Raw genomic sequence first — 21,159 nt, forward strand, 5'->3', positions numbered from 1 at the left:
CAATCCCCAGAGTGGTCAAAATGGGAAAGAACAATTCCAGGAAAAGTGTACTATGAGAGCAGCTCCACTGTCCTTCCCTCCTTGGCCTCTCCTTGCCCTTGGTACCTAACTTCGGTACGCTCGGCCATGTGGGGTGTGTGTCCAAGTCAGATTCCCTAGACCACCCGAGCTCGGACTCTGCACATCTGTGGCGTGACTGGAGAATGTGCCTGTGACAAGCAGCCCCAGCTGATGCTAAGGCAGGTGATCTGGAATGCTCTCTGGGGAAACCCCCTTTAGAGACCTGTTCTTCCTCTTCAGGATCACACGAATTACCCAGACCACCACGTACCTAGCATTTTCTAAATACAAGTCTTCACGAAGATGGTTTCCTCGGGTGCATAATCTGCTTAGCTCCCTTCCTCTGAGCAGGCTTGCCACCGAGGAAATCAGCATTCAAGACACGATCAACATTAAAAAGAATTCAGTTAGTCATCACTAGTGAAAGAAAAAAAAAAAAAAGCCCAACAGTCTGTTCACCTTACTCAGAGGTTTCCAACACATTTTATTTTTGTCGACCACTGGTCTTTAGCTTTTGAGGACCAACATCTGTATAAATCCCTAGAAAACGTCCAACGAATGTCCGTTCCGAAGCAGCCTTTTGGGTCCTGCACACCGTACTTATGGCTTGAGTTCCAGCTACACTTGCAAAAAGGCTGCCCTCTGGCTCCTGACGGAGGGCGCATCCAAAGGGAAGCCTCTTCGGGGGCGTCCTCTCCGCAGGGGTGGCTTCCTTTGGCAAGAAGATCTGTCATCACGGCTTTGGTGCCCGGGCGCAGGAGGCATCAGAGACTCGCAGGGCCGGCGGCTGCTTCCCTCAGGCGGACACTCGAGGAGTCAGCGCGCTGCTTACTGACCGCGATCCCTCCTTATGGTTTAGTGGGTTAAAATAGAAGGAAGCCTCTGTTTTTAAGTAACACAGATAAACACCTTTTTAGATCGTCTATTTGTTCTAGCACTACAAAATTTAATTCAAGAAAATATAGGTCCCATGAAAGACTTAAAAGTTTTATAAAACTAAAATCTAGTTTTCCCCAATAAATTGTACTTTTAGCCAAAACCCTCCCAACGCTTCTCAAATGATACTAAAGGGGGCATTTGATTATACAAGAGCAATAAAAAAAATTAAATATTTATTTGAATAACAAGTTTCAGTTCGAGCTGCGACGTTGGCAATGCAGATTTTTAACACAGATCACAAAAAGCGTGCACAAAAACGTACTGGCGCCAAGGACAAAATAATGCTAAGAATTCGGCTAAAGAACTGCTGAGTTCAGGAAAACAAAAGGCCTGAAATCACTATACAAAATATAAAATGTAGTAACCACTACCATCCACAGAACAGTCTTTATTATTGATTATATTTCAAAATTGTTTGTGTAGTTAATTATAGACTGAATTGTAAATGAGTATTATACATAAACCTCCTTCCGGAAGGCCAATTCCTTGTTGCACTAGCGAACATCTAATTACATTGCAGTAAGGATCCTTGCTTGCTGTCCATAAAGAAAACAGTTAATAGTATTACTGTAAATATTAGGAAGGCTACAAAAAAAGAAACTAGCTTTCTTTTTTTGTCTTCAAAGTGCTTTCCATGCAGAATTAAGCACTTGCCTTGCTGAACTGAATACACTACTGGGGAAATGTCCTGGGTCAAAAGAGACACTCTTGAATGAGGAGACTGGGCTTTACAAAGCAAGGACTAGAAGGAACCATGCAACCCTCTCGCTCATGGGATACCAATTGTGTCACTTACCAATTCCATCTTTCCAGAATACCATCCAAGACACTTACAAAAGACCAGACCGAGAATGATAAATACGCACAAAATGGAAAGACACCAACTGCTATCTGACACGACGGGCATGTCTGTGCTACGGGAAAGCACCTTTAAAAAGAGCCTATGCGGCAAGAGATAAGTGTCTAAAGATTCAAAATGAATCAACAGTATTGGATAACAATATAATTCTCAACTCAGAAGCTGCCTCAAGATTAGGTGCATCTTCAGTTAATGTAACAGGAAAAAAAGGCGATGGATTTTATTTTATTAATTGCATCCACTCACAAATCGACCTAAGGTCACCAGATGTGTAGACACAATGAGATTTTTTTGTGGCCGTTTATAGTCTTTAATTGAAATGATGAAAAAGGAAATAGATCTATTTAAAAACAAAACCAAAGAGCTACTTGGGTCGAGATTAAGAGGTGGCCCCCGGGGTGGGGTTCACGTTCTGAGTGGCCACCTGCGGTGCGACTTCGATGATCCGGGGCTTGTCTATGATTCTGGCCGTGCGGTTGCCCTTCTCCACGATCCCAATAATCCATGCTTGGTGGCCTTCCCCGTATTTGGGAGACTTGATCTCTGCGCAGAACCGGGCGGCTTGCTCTCGTGGTAAACAGATGAGGAGGCCTCCTGGCAAAGGGAAAAAGAGAGAGAAAGGATCATCGTCTACTGGGATGCCCTGTTGGCGGTTTCTTGGCCACTGGCTTTCCGGGGCACGTCCACCCGCACCGCCGGCTGGCCACCAACCCGTTTCTGCCTCTAAGTGAACCGACCTTTTCAGTCAACAGACTTCCCGTTGATGACATGGTAGAGCAATGTGCGGCTTCTTGGTGAACTGCTTACTCTATTAGAGGAACACACGCAGTGAACCTTAAACTCTGAAAATGACCTCGTGAATCCCTGAACACCGTGAGGGGTCTGAGGGCTCAGTAACACACGTGGTAGCTACTTTCTTCTTCCCACACTGAAAGTACTTAAAACCAAAAGAAAACTTTTCTTTTTTCACTTGACTTTCTACGTGGATTCCTTTATAAAAAAGACTTTCTGTATTTTTTTTTTTTAACTTAAAAGTTAAGATCACGAAGAGGTGTATGTCTCAAAGTACCAAAGGTCCTGTCACTGGCTCTGTCACCTCCAAAAGAGAAAAAGCATAAAATATGTTACAAAGCCTTCACCACAATGTCGCTAGCTAGGACAGAAAATTCTATGTATTCGTTAAGTAGAAATAATACAATCAGGAAAAAATATAGATCTATACTTATCAAAAAGTAGAAACTTCTCATTTTTGAGTAAAGGAAACAAATGGAATTTGATGGTACTATTTGTTCATTCAACACTTACTCCAGGCCCACCAGGTGGCGGGCACTGTTCTAGCCCGATGTGGAACCCACAGTTCCCACTGTCCGCCTGGAACTTTCTTACTAGAAACTGGATTTTGGTTTGTTGTTTTAAGGACAGGAAACTGCAGGCTCCTGGACAGAGGCCGTGGGAAGACTATAGGCGAAGTGCAGGCCTGCCTAGCTGACGGGTGGGCAGAGCTCTGTGGTCTCGCCTCTGGTTATACCTCCAGAAGCCCACTGGGGCACTGGTAGAATTCCTGCACACCAGGCCCACCCCAGACTGCCACAGTCAGGTTTCCTGGGGGTCAGGTCTAGGCATTGGTATTTTTAAATCCCCAGATCATTTCACTGCTTTGTTAGGGTAGGGAAACTACGAAGTTTAAAAGAAAAGAGAAATATGAAAAATTGAAAGAGTGGGAGGATATCCAGAGCGAAATATAAGAGTCCAGGTAAAGGGCACTCTGGAGACTTCATATACTACCTCATTCTTAAAAAAGCAATTTTGGACATTTTCTTCAAGGAAAAAAATAGCATGTTCAATGTAACCTATACGGAATCACAGTTCATTCAAATGCTAATTTTCCCAAGAAAGCCGAGGAAGGATTCATTTCCCCATATCCTCCCTCCCTCCTGTCCTGTGACCAAAAAAGCCACAGAATTTCATGCTGCCGGATCACACACAGACAGGCAGGAGTCGGGTGACCTGCAGCCCCCGGGGATGCTGAGGCCATTCGTGTGAAGAAGGCCTAGGCTATCTGCCAGCACTGACCTCACACACAGTGGGGTCGTGCTCATGTACTTGGCTTCCTCCTTGTCAGGGGACTTTCCGTTAGCCTCGCTAGTTTAATCCTCAGATCTGGGCCCAGGATCCTTGTACCTGATGTCTCCGGGCAAGTCCCGTGCATGAGGCCAAACATGTTTCCACAGGCCTTGCTCACAGCAGCCATCTTGGCCAGGACAGGAAGGTTGTGGATCACGAAGGACACCTCATTCCTCTGCTGCTTGGCCAGGTTCTGCGCATGACCCAAAATTCCAAAGCCCGTGATATCAGTGGCAGCGTGGGCATTGAATGTGTGCATGAGCCCTGCAGCTAAGAGAAAACAGAGGAGCCATTTATTATCTGCTGACATAAATGAAGATGGACAAAAAAGCCACCTTTCCTCAACTCAAAATTTTACACACTTTGATTTCAAAATTGTAACTTTGTCAGGGAGGTGGCATATTGGAATAATGAAAATGTAATTTCTAAAACAAAACAAAAAAAGTGTGAAATTTTGAAAGCAGATTTTCTTTTTTTTTTTAAGATTTTACTTATTTGAGATAAAGCAAGAGAAAGAGAGAGAGCATGAGCCATGGGGAGAGGCAGAAGGAAAAGCAGGCTCTCCTGAGCAGAGGGCCTGACGTGGGGCTCAATCCCAGGACCCTGAGAACATGACCTGAGCTGAAGGCAGATGCTTAACCAACTGAGCCACCCAGGCGCCCTGAAAGCTTGTTTCTTATTCTACAAGAACCATTTAGAACTATCAGCAGCTTCAATCAACAGTAATTTTCCAATAAACTAAAAAAAAAAATCTGTCCAGAAGAATCAGATCTAAGCCATTCTAAAATCAAAGAACAAGACTTTTTAGGACAGACATAATTCAAAGCACTCTTACAAGTGACTTGCCTAGAAGGTTAATTTTCTAATTAAAAAAATAGTTCCCTAGTTTTAGGTTTAAAGAAAATTGAGCAGGATTACCGGAGGTTCCCATATAGTCCTGCTTTCTTCTCCCATTATTATTATTTTTTTAAGATTTTATTTATTTATCTGACAGAGAGAAAGATCAGAGTAGGCAGAGAGGCAGGAGCTCGATCCCAAGACCCTGAGATCATGACCTGAGCCAAAGGCAGACGCTTAACCCACTGAGCCACCCAGGCGCCCCCGCCTTCTCCCATTATTAACATCTACATCTGTTACAAGGGATACAAGCCATTACTGATGCATTATTAAGTGAAGCTCATAGTTTACATAAGACACCCACTCTTGATGCTGTACAATCTCCGGGTGCTGACGAGTGTACGATGTGTACCCATGATTGCAGTATCATATAGACTAATATAGACTATAGACCCTAAGAATCCTGTGCTCTGCCTACTCATCCCACCCCTCTCCCCAACTCTTGGCAACCACTAATCTTCCAACTGTCTCCATAGTAGTGCCTTTTCCAAAATACCAGAACTGGAATCAGAATTATTTTCTCTTTTCGGATTGGCTTTTTTCACTCAGAACGATGCTTTTAAGTTTCCTCCATGTCTTTTATGGCTTGATAGCTCATTTCTTTTTAGAACTGAGTAATATTCCCTTATCTGGACAGACCTGTTTACTTACCCATTCACCTGCTGAAGGACTTCTTGGTTGCTTCCAAGTCTTGGCAAATATGAATAAAGCTAGGACAAACGTCCGTGTGCAGGTTTCCAGGCAGAGAGGTCTCAGTTCAGTTTGGTAAATACCAAGGAGCACGACTGCTGGATCATATTAGTGTTTACTGTATTACTATGTGTGGTATAAGGACTTTCTCCCAGTCTGTGGCTGGTCTCCTTTCTTAGTGTCTTTCACTGAGTTTTTTTTATAAAGTCCAATTTGTCAATTTTTTCTTTAATGGATCATGCTTTCGGTGCTGTATCTAAGTCATCACTAAACCTAAGGTCACCTACATCTTCTCCAAGGTTACCTTCTAGAAATTTAACAGTTTGGGTCTATGATCCATTTTGAGTTAATTTTTATGAGAAGTGTAAGGTCGCTGACTTGAATTTCTGCCTGCGAATGTCCAGTTGTTCTGAGCCATTTGTTGAAAGGATGATCCTTTCTCCATTGAACTACATTTCCTCTGTCAAAGATCAAATTACGATTTATGTGGGTCCATCTCTGGACTGTGTATTCTGTTCCACTGACAAATCTACTATTCCCTGACCAATATCACACTTTGGCGATGACCGTAGCTTACACCGTCTTGGAACTGCTCTTTGGTGTCTGTCCTCCAAATGCTCTTCAACACTGTGTTGGCTGTTCTGAGTCTTTCCCCTCTGTATATAAACTCAGAATCAGGGGCACCTGGGTGGCTCAGTGGGTTAAGCCTTCAGCTCAGGTCATGATCCCATGGTCCTGGGATCAAGGTTCACATTGGGCTCCTTGTTCAGCAGGGAGCCTGCTTTTCCCTCTGCCCCTCCTCCCATTCATTCTCTCAATCTCTCTCTCAAATAAATAAGTTCTTAAAAAAAAAAGAAAACCCTCAGAATCAGTAATAACTGGCTAGGATTCTGAATGGGACCACACTGAATCCATACACCAAGTTGGGAAGAAGTGACATCTTGACAATATTGAGTCTTTCTATCCCTGTGCCTGGAATACTTCTCCATTATTAACATCCTCTTTGATTTCTGCCATCAGTTTTACAGGTTTTCCTCATATAGAGCATGCACATACTTTGTTAGATTCATACTGAAGTATTCCATTTTGGGGGGAGTAACTGAAAGTCTAATTTTTTAAAAATTAAATATCTCTTTCTCATGAAATGAAATACATCCTACGTTTACAGGAGTACCCTGGAGGAAATGTGGGTTTTTTGGTAAATATTCTCTTCGTAGTCCAACATTCTCAACCATAGAGGTGGAGAGAAGAATTGACATTTTCTGGTCCATCGTGGTAGTTACGCAACCAGACATCCCATTCTATTAATGCATTTGCCCCACGGCAGTGGGGTAAGAAGCCAAGACCCGCACTTCAGAAGCTCTTCCTGGTGTCATCTTGGGTGAGCTTAGAGGCCCAGAGGATACAAGAGGGCATGCTGAATCCTAGTCAGTAACAGGGATTCCATTTTTAGGTACTTATCACCACCTTGTCCCTGCAAAGCGAACTACTGTTGCTAATATTTCCTATGGAAATTTTAATGAAACACAGAAACAGAGAATAGTACAACAAACTCCTGTGTGCCCAACAAAACCCAGCTTCATCCACTCCCACCTTTCCACTAGGGTTCCCTCTCTTCTGGACTACTTGTTCAGGGATGTGAGTAGGGTGGGTGGATCACTTTATTTATTTATTTATTTATTTGACAGAGAGAGAGAGAGAGAGAGAGAGAGAGAGATCACAAGTAGGCAGAGAGGCAGACAGAGAGAGAGGGGAAGCAGGCTCCCTGCTGAGCAGAGAGCCCAATGCGGGGCTTGATCCCAGGACCCTGAGATGAAGACCTGAGCCGAAGGCAGAGGTTTCACCCACTGAGCCACTCAGGCGCCCAACGGGTGGATCACTTTAAAGCAAACCCTAGTCCTACCACTTCACCTGTAAATAATTTTGATACGTAGCTCTTAAGGAGTTACGTATCAAATATGTCTTAACCACAATACCACTGTTATTCCAATGCAATTAATATTGTACGTAACAGATCTCTCTTAAACCTCTGAATTTTTAAGCTTCCCCCTTTTCTCCCCCATGACTTGTTTGTTATGGAAATGGAGTCAGAAGTTCCTGCATTCTGGATTTGGCTGTCCTCCCTGATGAGATAGATTTAAGTTCTTTTTTCTGGCAGGAGTACTTGGTTGGCGGGGATAAGGAGCACTTGTCACCTCCACCTGAACCTTTCACCTAACGGTTTTAGCAGCTGTTAATGCTTGTTGAGATTCCTTAAATCAAAGCGGGCAGCAAAAGTGGCAAGTGTGTGATTCAATCATTCTTCCTGCATTTATGAGAAGTGACTATTCTAAGGAGTTTAAAAAACAATTGTTTGGATTTCCTGAAGTACAGCCCATACAAGAAAGGTGAAATGTGTGATTGATTCCTTTAATTTATTTGAAGGATGCACTGGTGTTCTAGCAACTTCCAAAGGTGGCGACCCAAAATGTTAATTATCGTTACGGTTTCACTGATATTTAGGTATGTGCTTCAGCTGGCTTCAGTCACTTTTCTTGCTGATGTCCACATGGCCCCTCTCCCCGCTTGACTGGTGGGAGCCTCCTCAAGTTCTGGTGCAGTGACATGACCCCATCAGTTGACACCTCCATTACTTTCAGGCACAGGAGTTCCCAGGCTTATCTTCTGTACTTCCTTTCCCAGAGCTGGAATCAGCCGTTTCCCCAGGGAATGCTGGCATTTTTTCGTGGGAAATGTTAATTTTCAGATTAGAATCTGGGCACTAGAAGTTCATTACTACTGGCTTATTATCGCTTCTAGGCTTGGGGATAAACATATTTGGGGGGAAAAATAGTCCTGAGTTCATACTGATAATTCCAAAGTAAAGATTATAGTTTTTAACTTAGCTTCTTCATTCTTCTTTTTATTCTTGAAATCTTTGTTCCAAATTGTATTAACTTATCTGCTTTCGGGGGTGCCTGAGTGGCTCAGTCAGTTGAGCAACTGCCTTTGACTCAGGTCATGATCCCGGGGTCCTAAGATCAAACCCTGTTGGGCTCCCTGCTCAGTGGGGAGTTTGCTTCTCCCTCTCCCTTTGTCCCTCTCACCTGCTGATGCTCTCTCTCTCAAAATAAATCAATATTCTCACAAACGCAAGCCTGGTGAATACAATGAGGTTTCTTTGTGGGGTTTTGTCCCAAGGATACACATTGAAAATATCAGGCTCAAAGTGACTTGAAATAATTCTTCCCCGTGTGGTTTTGCCACTAATTTAATATGTTAGGCAGCTTTTTAAAAAAATTTGGTTTAGAATTGTAAGCAATACTATTTTTTATATAATTTTTAACCATAGAAAACATTCATTCTGAAGGCAAACTACAGAGAGTTCTACTTCCTCTTACATGGAACTATTCTTTAAAAAAATATTTTATTTATTTATTTAACACACACAGAGAGAGAGAGAGAGAGAGACACACACCACAAGTAGGCAGAGAGGCAGGCAGATAGAGGGGGAAGCAGACTCCCTGCTGAGCAGAGAGCCCAATGTGGGGCTGGATCCCAGGACCCTGAGATCATGACCTGAGCTGAAGGCAGAGGTTTAACCCACTGAGCCCCCGAGGTGCCCCTACATGGAACTATTTTTATTTGTGATTCATTTTCTCATTGTTCCTTTGTGAAAGTATAAAATACATATTATTCACATAAGAATGCACAAAATGCAGCATACCATATATGTTCTTCTGTCCCTTTCTTGTTTGATTGTATCTTAGAGCATCCAGGAATAGAGAGCCTGCTTTCCTTTTAATGGCTGTATAGTATTCCACTGTAAACACATAGACTAGACAACTCTGTAACCTACTGGTGGACATGTAGATTGTTCCCCTTTTTTGCAATTATAATCAGTGCTTCAATGCATAGTCTTATAGACATGCCATTTCATATTTTGGCCACTGCAACTTTGAGGCAGAGTTATAGAAGTAGGACTGCTTAGGTCAAAATAAATGTACACATAATTTGCTACATATGATCAAATACTCCCCCATAAGCTTCTGCCATATTGTCACTACCAGCTGTGCATAAAAAGTAAGGACAGGGAATCTTAAATGCTCAAATACGAGGAAACTGAAAATTCCTACAAATAAAAATTAATCATTACAAATTCCTTACTGTTAAACAACTTAACTTAAAGAATCAGAAAAGGGAAAAAGACTCCTTGTACAGTTTAAATGGCACAGGAATAGAAAGGGAAAGCCTTGGTGGTAAGTGAAGAGAGCATCGGGGGACAAAGAACTAAACAATTACGATTTCACTTTGGAATAGGGCCAAAGAAATATTCCTGGAACGCAGAAAACAAACTATGGAAAAATCTGATGCCCCAAAAAACTATTCAGGAGTGGGCAAAAGGTAAATTATGGTGTACCTCTCTGGTAGACCATCCAGGCATTAAAAATTGTGTTCTAGGGTTATATAATGTGAAAAAAAGAACTCAAAAAGCAGACTCAAATACAAATAAAATGTATGATTAACCACTAGCTGAGAACATGAACAATAAAACAGTAAGACAGTAAGCCCCTATCAACCACAGGAAAAAACCCTGGAAGGAAACACAAATATACAGTAAGGGAAGATGTTTTGGAGGGTGAGACTATGGAAAAAGTTTCTTCTCTCCTTTTTTCATTTTCTAAGAACTTCTACAATCCGTGTGTCATATTATTACAGTAAAAAAATATATATATACAATAAATGGGAAGAGAAAACATATTACAGAAATTTTCTGAATGCAGCGGACCACTGGATGCCATCGTGTGTAGGCCCCCAGGAAACAGCAAGCGCTGGCCACAAAAGCCACAGCACCGCTGACCTCTTACAGGTAGTATCCCAGAAGCCCTGGCCTAGAAAGTTCTCAGCAGGAACCTGAATGCCCACCGGCAGTAGACCATATAAGTCAGTCACGGAGTGGAAAAGTATACAGCGGAGAAAATGAATTAAATACAAGTACATACAGCAGGAGTAACGCTCAGGAACAAAACAAGAAAAACACATAGGTAGGATTCAAATAAGCAAAAATTTAAAAACTAACTGCTTAAAGATACAAGTCTCTGTGATGAAAAGACTTTACAGGGCAGAGAATGAACATGAGATTCAGAGCAGTAGCTGGGTCCCCCCGCCCCCGCCCCGGCAGCAGTCCCGGAGCTGAGTGTGGGAGGGGTACCTCTGGGCTTCCAAGGCCAGACTCTGTTTCTCATACCAGATGGTGCTGCATTGCTGATCCTGAAGCCCTGCACAGATTTTATAAAGTTCTTTTGTATCAACTTGGGATCTCATAAAAAAAATTAACTTGAGAGGGGAAAGGCAAATATTGGGAAAAAAAAAATGTTCTCACATTTTTAAGTACCTTTAAAATCAGAGTGTCAGTCATCAAGATCTTTTCAGATCTGCTAGTCAACCCTAACATTTCTTCTTCTTTTAAACAACCGAAGACTCCATGATTAAGTATTACATACATTTGGTTCAAAATCATTTGGAGAAAGGTAAAGAACAGAGGGAATAAGACAAAGAAAATCCATTCAAATGCATTTTTTTTTTTTTAAGAGAGGCAGGTTCTCAAGCAGGCTCCACACCCAGCAAGGAGCCTAACTTGGGGCTGGATCCATGACCCTGAGAGACCATGATCTGAGCTGAAATCAACAGTCCTTCCGAATCACCCAGGCGCCCCACATTCAAATCCATTTCTGACTGGCGGCTCAGGGAACCCTGAAAAACTAAATGAAGAGTGGGTTTTTGTTTTTTTGGTTTTTTTTTTAAGTAGGCCCCATGCCCTGCATGGAGCTCAGTGCAGGCCTTGAACTCACGACCCTGAGATCAAGACCTGAGCTGAGATTGAGAGCCTGATGCTCAACCAACTGAGCCACCCAGGTGCCCCAAAGAGTGACTTTTTTAAGGAAAAGATTTCTGAACTTCATTTTTCAAGTTACAAAATAAAATGTCACCCAACCCACATCCTTAAATACAACATGCCAATAATGATGAGAAAGAAAGCTGGTATTTCCAGAAAAAAAAATCATAATAATTTCCATCACTGAGCTTATCAACATTGATGAAATGTGGTACTGGAGAAAGAGCAGTGTTTATAGTTATACAGTTTTGGGTCTGAGAACAGGATCTGCCCGTATTAATGCATTTCCTCTCGGGCAAAGGGGAGAAACAAGGTCGAGTTCTCATGATTATGAAAAAAAAGTCTGTGAAGCACCATAAAGAAAGCTAGCACATGGTATACAAAGTGAACTCAGCCGGTCCATATTTAACGAAGACCTACAGTGAGAATGAGTCCCTCGTTCTTCGAAGCGCTAGGGCCACCACAGTGAACAAAACCAGTGGAAATCCCCGCCTTCTGGAAGCTGACATTCTACATGCTGGTTCGCTTCCAAATCATTTGCACAGATGCTTTTCTAGAAACACTTCCTCTGGCATGTCAGAGGTCAGGACTTCAAAGACCCAGGAGAAGAGCTTCCTTCTTAATTACACAATATGCCTGATATTTTCTACATCCATATGAAAGCCAAAAAAGGGGGGAAGGAGTATAAGATGCTTGAACTATATCAAGTAATTCCCTTGGCAAGCCTTGCTGCTCTCTAGAAGATGAATTGTGGTTCTTGAACTTTCCTGTTTCATTTTAATCTGCTTTTGAAACAGTGTGGTACCAAAGCACTCGCTCACTTACAGTGCATAAAGACTGTGGAATAGCCTCAATCTCTTACTTAACTGTTCAGAGACGATAGATAATAATACTTGAATGTGTTATAAGCGGTAGTTTCAAAGCCCGGGTCCCCACTAAAGCACTGTGGGGCCCTGAGCAAGTTACTGCTCCGTGACCAGACGAGCCCTCCCACCCCAATACCTGTTCTGTTGAGCCTCGCCATGTTCATCATTGCCTCCTGGTACGCTAACTCGACGTCTTCTTGGGTGACCACTAGTTTGATCTTATTCCATTTTTCAGGCTAGTAACAGGAACAGAGGTTAGGAGGAAAAGGAGGAAAAATGTGATTAATCTTCTAACCACTTGAAGAAAAAGAGTATTTAGGGGGGTCATCTTCTGGGGGTTTTGTTTACCTAATTTTGTACATAAAGTTAAGTTTTCCAACTTTCGCTTCCTGTGACCAGTGTTTTAGGTGCCCCCATTGGACGCTGAATCATGCAATCTTTTCTGTTTTCGACCCCCCTTCTGTGGGCCAGTCGTGCAGTTTCCTGGCCACATAAGCCCAGCAGAACACAGGGCCGCAGAGAGAGGCTGCGCGAGCGCCAGGGCGGCTTCTTCCCATGGAAGGGCGTGGATTACTCCGGGAATAGTTCCCAGTGTCCTTTGCCGCTCTCCTCTAACAAGCTGATGACCTGCATTTTCGTAATTATACTTTCACTGACTTCACCCAAATTCTGTATTGAGGCATCTTGATGGACAAACGAGGGTGAAAACAGCTTTGACTGCACGTGCCCTGAGGATAGCCTTGGGTAACCACAAAGGAGGTCACAAAGGTCAGGAGGAAAGAAGTTTCCTTCCTCAGTCTGCTTTCCAAAGACTCTAGCATCATGATACTATCATCCTGCTCCATGAGTGGCCATCATCCAGGCATCTGGTTTTTTTAATAACACCGAATAATCCACCACCCAAGGCAGTAATTGAAGTCCATCTATGTGCTCCTCCCTTAACCCACAGCTCCCCGTATCGCCCCCAGAGCTAACATCTAATGAAATTTTATACTCATTTTTCTCCTACCATACAAAATGAAGTATTCTTGTACATATAGATGCCTAAACAATATACTCTTTGGATGCTTCTGACCTTCGTGAAAGGGCATTATGTGTTTATGTAATTTTTGGATCTTGCTCTTTTCAATTCTGAGCATTAAAAAAAAAAAAAAAAAAAGTAAATGTGGTGTCAGGTTAGGAGTAGGGAGAAGGATCCCAAACCCCTCATCTTAGAGGCTCCTCTGCCTTACCTGCTTCCTTCCTAAGAGACTCAGACCTGGGCAGTCGCGTGGAGAGTTACTGTGGACTGCTGGCCCGTGATGGCCTTCCATCTGACTTAGAGAGCGTACCTGATGGGAGGTCTCCCCTCCTCACTGGATGGAAGGGAAAAGTTAACTCAAGGAAGTGGCTTAGAGACTTTTCTCTACTCTGCCATATCAAGGAAGATGTATCTGCTTGATCAATCACATAAAATTATTATTCTTTCTCAGGAATGGTAGTTCAGATGACAGCGGCAGAAATTAAAAGCACCAAGATATGTGAGAATATGCCACAACTGTATTAATTTTTGAATTGTTATGGCAAGGAGAAGATCCCTAAATGAAGTGTGATCATAGCTCAACAGAAAAGTGACTCAGGATAAGTATCTTCATAGTCTAGAGGCTTTCTCTACAAGATAATTATTTATCAAAATGTTTGGGTTACTAATCAGTTTAAAAAGACAACACAACCAAACACCTCATGAATAAAATTAAATTGTCAACAATGCTGCCTGTATTTATACCCCCAAACACTACACTTTCCATATATTCTCCCATGATTTCTTTTAGTGATGCTTAAGACACGGAAGATAAAGCTCTCAATATGTGGAACTCTGATTTAATAAAAGACAGCCCCTAGAATCTGTGAAGGACATGGCTGATACTCTACACTCTGGTGGTGGAACTGAAGGAGCTCATTTCTGGAAGCCAGAGTGAAGACACGGGGACGATCTAGATCTGAAACATGCGAATGCATCGAAGGGGCAGCGCTCGCTCCGGAGCAGACATGTCTTGAGAAAGCGTACTCCGGCACAAGCAGACCAAGGAGACACTCGCCCGACCTGATGAGCAGAGTGAACACCCTGCTCTCCACACCCGTCAATGTGCTGTCCACCCCACCCCCACGGCAGCGGCGCTCCACTCACAATGTCCAGCCACTGGTGCACGGCCACGGCCACCTGCGTCCCCAGGGGCTTCGTCAGCACTAGCACGTCCCCCGGCACCGCGTTATCTGGCCTGAAGAAAAGAACAAGGCAGTTCAGTGTAATCAAAGAGGTAACTCACTAGCAATAGAACAGGAGGAAGAAAAGGCTGGTAAAACGGCAGTAGAACCTTCCTTGAGACTTGCCACTGAGGCCTGTTGCTGGAACAGAAACACTGAAAGGACTGAAGAGTCTGCAAATTACCTACAGGATTGCCCACACCGCCAAGGACTGGACAAAGAAGCAGACCACAGCCTTCAAAGGCAAAGGTCTCATCGGGCCACATTCGTGTGTAGTTCTTAGTAGGGACCCACCATGGTTCTGGGGCAACAAGAATTCTGACCCCAAGCCCGTTTCTCACTATCACTTATGAGGTAGAGACGCAGTGGGATGGGGCTCCAACCTGTCAGTCTAATGTTCTGGTGATTTCCGCAAAGTTCTCAAATTCAAACTGACCAACACTAAATTCCCTAGTTGGCATCCAGACAGACAGGCCAACCCTAAATACACAAAGACCGAAACCCCTGTCACACTGCGTCCTCACTGCGGGTCTTCCTTATGTCAGTTCAAGCTGACCACCCAGCCACTCTGTCCTCTGACGGGAGAGGACTCAGATACTCACCCACGTTGGGTCACCAAGCCAGGGGCACAGACTTAAAATCAACCACTAGCTCCCCAGCTCATCCTGCGATCTCTCTATCCACTGTTAGCTTTGAAAAATGTTCACCTGGTAATGGTATCTAAGAAACCCCTCTTCCAAAAACTAGGCCTTAAGACATTAGTGTCTTTCAGGTGTGACTCAGCCGCACCTCAGGCTGGTAGGTTCTCAGACGGCATAGGTCATGTGCCAGCCACAAACATGACTACCCACAACTGCAAGGTGCTTTTCAAGTTCAAGGGCACTACTGGAGGCAAATATAACCAGGTGGGCAGGCTCTTTCCTGTCTGACAAACTAAACATAGCACTGTCGACCAAAAAAACCCACTGAAGTTTATTTTGTTATGTTTTCCTCTCTCATTTTTGCAATGGCTTAAGTTCTTTTTCTATCAAAAAGCTGAAATGTGGGAGGCAGATGGACCCTGGGATCTTCTGTCCTCTCTGTGTGGAAGCTTGAGAACCAGCAACACCTAACACAGGAAAACAAAACTCTGGTTTAAGTAAAATGCAAGACCCGTCATGTGAAAGCTATCAGAAAATGTCTCCAAAAGGAGCTCCCGTCAATTAAAAAATGGGCAAAAGACATGAATATATGAAAAACATGCTCAACTTGCATCACGAAGGAATAAGGTTTATGCTACCAACAGAACAAGAGGTCTGTTTGCACGCAGTGTTGGTGGGGAGGTGGTGGCCGGGGCACTTTTGTTCACTGCGGGCTGAGCCTCTACACAGGGCAGTCTGGAGAGATCGATGACGATCACTCTGCACGTATATTTCACTTAGCCCCTCTTTTTGAAGAAGTTCTTACTAAGAGTCACGCACATGCAAAATGATGTACGTATCAGGTTACAATGAAGTACCATTTGCAAAGTCAAAATAAACGGAATAATCTAAATGTCAATAGTAAATTGGCTCAAACTCGGCACAAGCAGCTCCCTCGCCCAGTAAGGGAAACCGGTGATGAGGAGGAGGGGAGGCCCTGGCACTGCAGATCTCTATCTTCTGAACACCGAGTCATGTGAACATGGAGCCTGCTAGTACTTAAGTACTCATGCACAGAAAAAAGGCGAACGGGTGCCCGGGTGGCTCAGGCAGCCCCCCATCAGGCGCCCAGCTATGCTCGTACTCACTCGCCCTCTCCCATGAATAAAATCTTAAAAAAGAAAAAAGGTAAACAAATGGAGTTTCTACTTTCTTCATAAAATAGGACATTTTCTTTTCTTAATAAGACATCAAACATGTAAAGTTAACAACTTATGTTGAGAGAATCCTTCAAAAAAAAAAAGAGAGAGACTCTTCCTCAAAGATCTAGAAATGACCAGAAAGCACATGAACAGATCATACGATCAGCTACTAGAGAAATGCCAGTTTCACACAGGGATGCAGATGCCCTCACGCCTGTGAGGATGACTATTCTTAAACACGCAGACCAGGGCATGAGGACTAGTGAGGATGTGGACACAGGCATTCTCCTACGCTGCGGTTTTGGATGTAAAATGGTCCCACTGTTAGAAACCAGTGTGACGGTGGCTCAAGCTACACAGTTACCACGTGACCCGGCCGGTAATTCTCAGGTACATCACCGTGGGGAATGCAATGTATATCCACAAAAACTGGCACACAGAGGTTCACAGCATCATCATCTGTAACAGGTAGAAACAACCCAAAGGTCCGTCAACTGTGAACACGTGAACACACGCTGGTCTATCATACCATGGAGTGTCATCCAGCCATAAAAAGGCACGAAGCAGTGACACACGCCACGACACAGAGTCTGGAAATGTCACTCTAACTGAAAGAAGCCAGACACAAAATACTGATAGGGCCTAGAATTCTATTTTTCCACTTATCAGAAATGGTGAAAATGGGCAACTTCACAAGGCAGAAAGTAGATCAGTGGTTTCTAGAACACAGGGGGAGAAGGGAGTTGGGAGTGACTGCTTATAGACACAGGGTTTCTTTTTGGGGTGATCGAAATGTTCTGGAATTGGACAGTGGTGATAGGTACACAACCTTGCTAATACTAAAAACCAGTGAAGAATATATTTTAAAAAGCTGAATTTTGTGGGGTGCTTGGCAGTCAGTTAAGCATCTGACTCTGGTTTTGGCTCAGGTCCCGTGTCAGGCTCTGTGCTCTGAACGAGCCTGCTTGCCCGCCTCCCTCCCGCTCTGGCCCACCTCTACTTTCTCTAACAAATAAACAAGCAAACAAATAAATAAAATTCTTTAAAAAGTTGAATTTTATGTGATGTAAATTTTGTTATATGAATTGTACTTCAATTAAGAAAACCATACAAAATTAAAAAAAATAGGAATAAAGTACTGCTACGTGCCACAAAACGATGACCCTTAAAAATAGCGTGCTGGTGTCACGTGAAGTGAAAGAAGGCAGAATGGGAGTCAGAGAACGTGGAGTGACAGCAAAGGGGGATGGGTTCCCAGCTGGGGTGACGAAACATTCTACAGTCCTCGCTGGGGACAGGTATGTAACTCTGTGAAACACTACTGATCGGATGTGAATTCGTATTTCAATAAATCTTCACAAAAAAAGAAAAAGAAAGGGAGAACCAGGCCAGGTGATGGGAAAACAAAATCTGCTTACATGATGAATTCGTTGGGCTGACAGACAGTTGTGGCCACTCCTCCCAGCACGATCCAGGGGTTTAATACCGTCTGGCCACCAGTCACAGACGTTCCTGCCTCCTCTGCTGCGTCTTTAAAACCCTGTATAATTAGGGGCATCACTTTATCCCTTTCCTAGGGTTTAAAAGAACACAAATTAAAAGTCACGTACTTCAGTTCAAAACCCAGAGAAGAGAATCTACGCTTACAGTTATAAAAAAAGGATCATGAAATCCTACAGGGGGTCCTGTGGTTTACAGCCAGGGTGGGCGATCAGAGGAAGAAGCAGGGAAGCACTTACACTGTAGCCATTTTTTATCAGAAGTTGGAAGGCGCTCTAGGTTACAACGTGAATAGAGCCCAGACATCACGGAATTAAAAACTGGAATTTGATGGCTCCACAGGTCTGCCCACATCTGAGAGCCAGCTCTTTCAGGGGTCCTGAGGAATGCCAGGACTAGCTTCGCATGCGTCCACACGCCCTCCTCCAAATGTGTGGAAGCGATGACCAGCTCTAATTTCTATGAGGTATGGCAAACCTCTATGTGGGGCACAAAAACAGGTACCTTTTAAAATCTACATGGAAATCATCCCTGTGTCAAAGGACAAGGGCTGGCAGCAAGGCCTCGGACACTGCTGTGCGAGCATGTGACTGCACGGGGCAGCCCGCCATGTCACCGATCAGGACCCCATCAGCCAGCGGAGACAGGCGCCTGCCCTACGTGGGGCACACCCTGGGTCTGTAAGGGTAGGCCTGGGCCACATCAACTTTAGTAAAGCAAACAAACATGCCTGTCTTGGCTTCAGTCTACCTGGAAGAGAGAAAGGGAAGCAGGTGGTGGAAATGAGAACAAGAATAGGCCAGAGTCTCTATTTTAATTCACCAGTAGCTGCCAAAAAATAAATGGGGAACCCGATGGAAGAGGACAGGTGTGCAGCTAGGCGCCTCCCATTACAGACGGGGGACGAAGGACTAACCAGTCCAGTGACGCCAGCAAGACAGCAGACCACTTACCCTGTCGGTCATTTTATTACTGATTCCGAGCAGCATCAGCATATTGTCACATTCCGTGACCCCCATGGCGTAGAGGTCACTGAGGACATTGGCACATGCTATCCTGCCCTGGAAGAGAGGGGAGGCGTGAGAGAGGACAACTAGGGGACTTTCCGTGTGTGCCTACAGAGCGCCTCCCAGGACAACTCGGGGACTTTCCAGGGACAGGGTCCCCGCTTTCTGTGTCCTTTATCACACAACCACGAAGCCATTCTTTCACTTTCTCAGACATTCTGGGACCACCTCTTCTTTCTTGTGCAGAACACATAATTTCCATGATCCTTCCCATTCTGAATATCGGGGGAAGCCTGCCATTTATTTAGATGCGGGAATGGGGGTGGAGAGCAGACGCTGGGGCGAGCAAAGTGGGAGCCGATGGGTCTGAGAGGAGAGCTTCGGAAACGAAAAAGTTGGAAAACAAATGTCCTAACAAACTTGGAAACAGCCACGTATCCTGAATGGACTCTAAAAATATGCTGACTTTATTGGTTATAGAGAAGATGGTTTTTATAACACAGGGAGGGAGACATTTCGGTAGCTTCTCTTCAAGGCTGTATAAGATAAAAAGGAAAAACATCTTGCTTGAGAAATCAAAAAACAGGAAAGAAAAAAAAACATCTAGGCCTGAAGTCAGTTTTCTAAAGCACATAAAAAGCATTTCCAATAAACTATATTATTTAGTAAGGAACTTCAATTCAATAGAAATCTGAAAATAAACTTTTTTTTATCTCTATTGCAGAGTTTTTAAATATAAGTTGTCAGGGGCACCTGGCTGGCTCAGTGGGTGCAGCACATGACTCCTGATTTCGGGGTTGTAAGTTTGAGCCCCATGTTGGGTGTAGAGATTACTTAAAAATAAAATCTTTAAAAAAAAAGTAGGGGCACCTGTATGGTGCAGTCTGTTGAGCATCAGAGCCTTGATTTCAGCTCAGGTCATGATCTGAGGGTCGGGAGATTGAGCCCCATGTCGGGCTCTGCCCCACTGTGGGTGTAGAGACTGCCTGAGATTCTCTCCCTCCCTCTATCCTCCCCACCGCCTCCTAAATAAATAAGTAATAAATGCAAGTTGTCATTTCTAGACAGTGAAGGAGAAAATAACAAATTGTCCTTCTGACACAAGGATAATCAAATTCCCAAGTATGGTCATTTCAGCAGCTGGCTTAATGCTCGTTGAGGTTTTCTTATGACTTCCTGGCAGATTGGCAGTGAGCTCGGAAGTGACAGGGGCAATGGAGGTTTGGCAACTCGGAGGTGCCAGCCGCTGCTTGAGGCTGCAGCCATGTTGTCCCCTCTCTGATGCTTTTAAGAGATGCTGGCTAGTGGTGCTTGGGTGTCTCAGTCAGTTAAGTGTCTGTCTTCAGTTCAGGTCATGATCCCAGGGCCCTGGGATTGAGTCCCACATCGGGCTCCTTGTTCAGCGGAGAGCCCACTCCCTCTCCCTCTGGTGTTCCCCCTGCTTATGCTCTCTCCCTCTCTCTCTGTCAAATAAATAAATAAAATCTTAAAAAGAGAGAGAGAGAGAGAGAGATGCTGGCTAAAGGCTGAATTGTGGTCCTAACTGCCGCCACTGCCTGGTCAGGTAGGGCACCAGTCTCTCAGGAGTCCCGCTCCAGAGGAGAGAACAGAGGGTCATGCAGAGGCCGGACAGGTTTCTAGTCAACTGTATGCTTGTCACTGGCACCTGAGAAGTGACTTTCCTCTTTCCCGCACTTAGTTGTCTCGGGGTCCAAGTCCCTATGCATGTGGGCTTGAGTCCAATGCCCCTGGCACACAGAGAGGACCATTTCTTTTCCTTCTTTTTTTTTTTTTTTTTAAGATTTTATTTATTTATTTGACATACAGAGATCACAAGTAGGCAGAGAAAAGTCAGAGAGAGAGGAGGAAACAGGCTCCCTGCTGAGCGGAGAGCCTGACGTAGGGCTCGATCCCAGGACCCTGGGATCATTACCTGAGCTGAAGGCAGAGGCTTTAACCCACTGAGCCACCCAGGCACCCCAGGGAGGACCATTTCTTAACAGCACGATGCTCCCCATCTCTTCATTGGCTCCTCGTCCAGGAGGGTAGGGGGTTAAAGTCAGGCAGACCAGGGGGTTGCTGGCGTAGCCAGGCACTGAGCCATCTGGAACTAGATCTAGGCAGGCCACTGTCAGTAGCCAGGAACTTAACGCCACAGTTCAGATATGCATTCTACACAGTGACCCATGACACCCTGAGATGCGTAGTGACCAGAGTCAGAATCAATGTCCAATAGCTTAACTGTGGTGAGATGCTAAGCTGTTTGTTTCTGGAAG

At 44.2% G+C, this 21,159-nt stretch overlaps 1 protein-coding gene across 11 annotated transcripts in view; it reads right to left on the minus strand.

The window, feature by feature from the left end:
- Positions 1–515: 515 nt before the first annotated feature.
- The window catches only part of SEPHS1 (selenophosphate synthetase 1), a 31,171-nt gene continuing 10,527 nt past the window's right edge, over positions 516–21,159 (minus strand). For 4 of the 11 annotated variants that reach the window (XM_080810505.1, XM_080810502.1, XM_080810504.1 and 1 more), the window contains exons 4-10: positions 18,830–18,937; positions 17,795–17,949; positions 14,478–14,568; positions 12,447–12,546; positions 4,040–4,252; positions 2,283–2,452; positions 516–907 (exon numbers count right to left, since the gene is read on the minus strand). In XM_080810505.1, coding sequence (XP_080666631.1) covers positions 857–907; positions 2,283–2,452; positions 4,040–4,252; positions 12,447–12,546; positions 14,478–14,568; positions 17,795–17,949; positions 18,830–18,937 — 888 coding nt within the window. In that variant the 3' untranslated portion in view covers positions 516–856. Of the gene's footprint in view, positions 943–1,143; positions 2,453–4,039; positions 4,253–12,446; positions 12,547–14,477; positions 14,569–17,794; positions 17,950–18,829; positions 18,938–21,159 lie in introns of those variants that run through there. The other 7 variants (XM_080810507.1, XM_080810506.1, XM_080810503.1 and 4 more) reach the window with 2 other exon arrangements.

This window comes from Martes martes (genome assembly GCF_963455335.1).
Source record: "Martes martes genome assembly, chromosome: 8".
NCBI classification, from domain to species: domain Eukaryota; kingdom Metazoa; phylum Chordata; class Mammalia; order Carnivora; family Mustelidae; genus Martes; species Martes martes.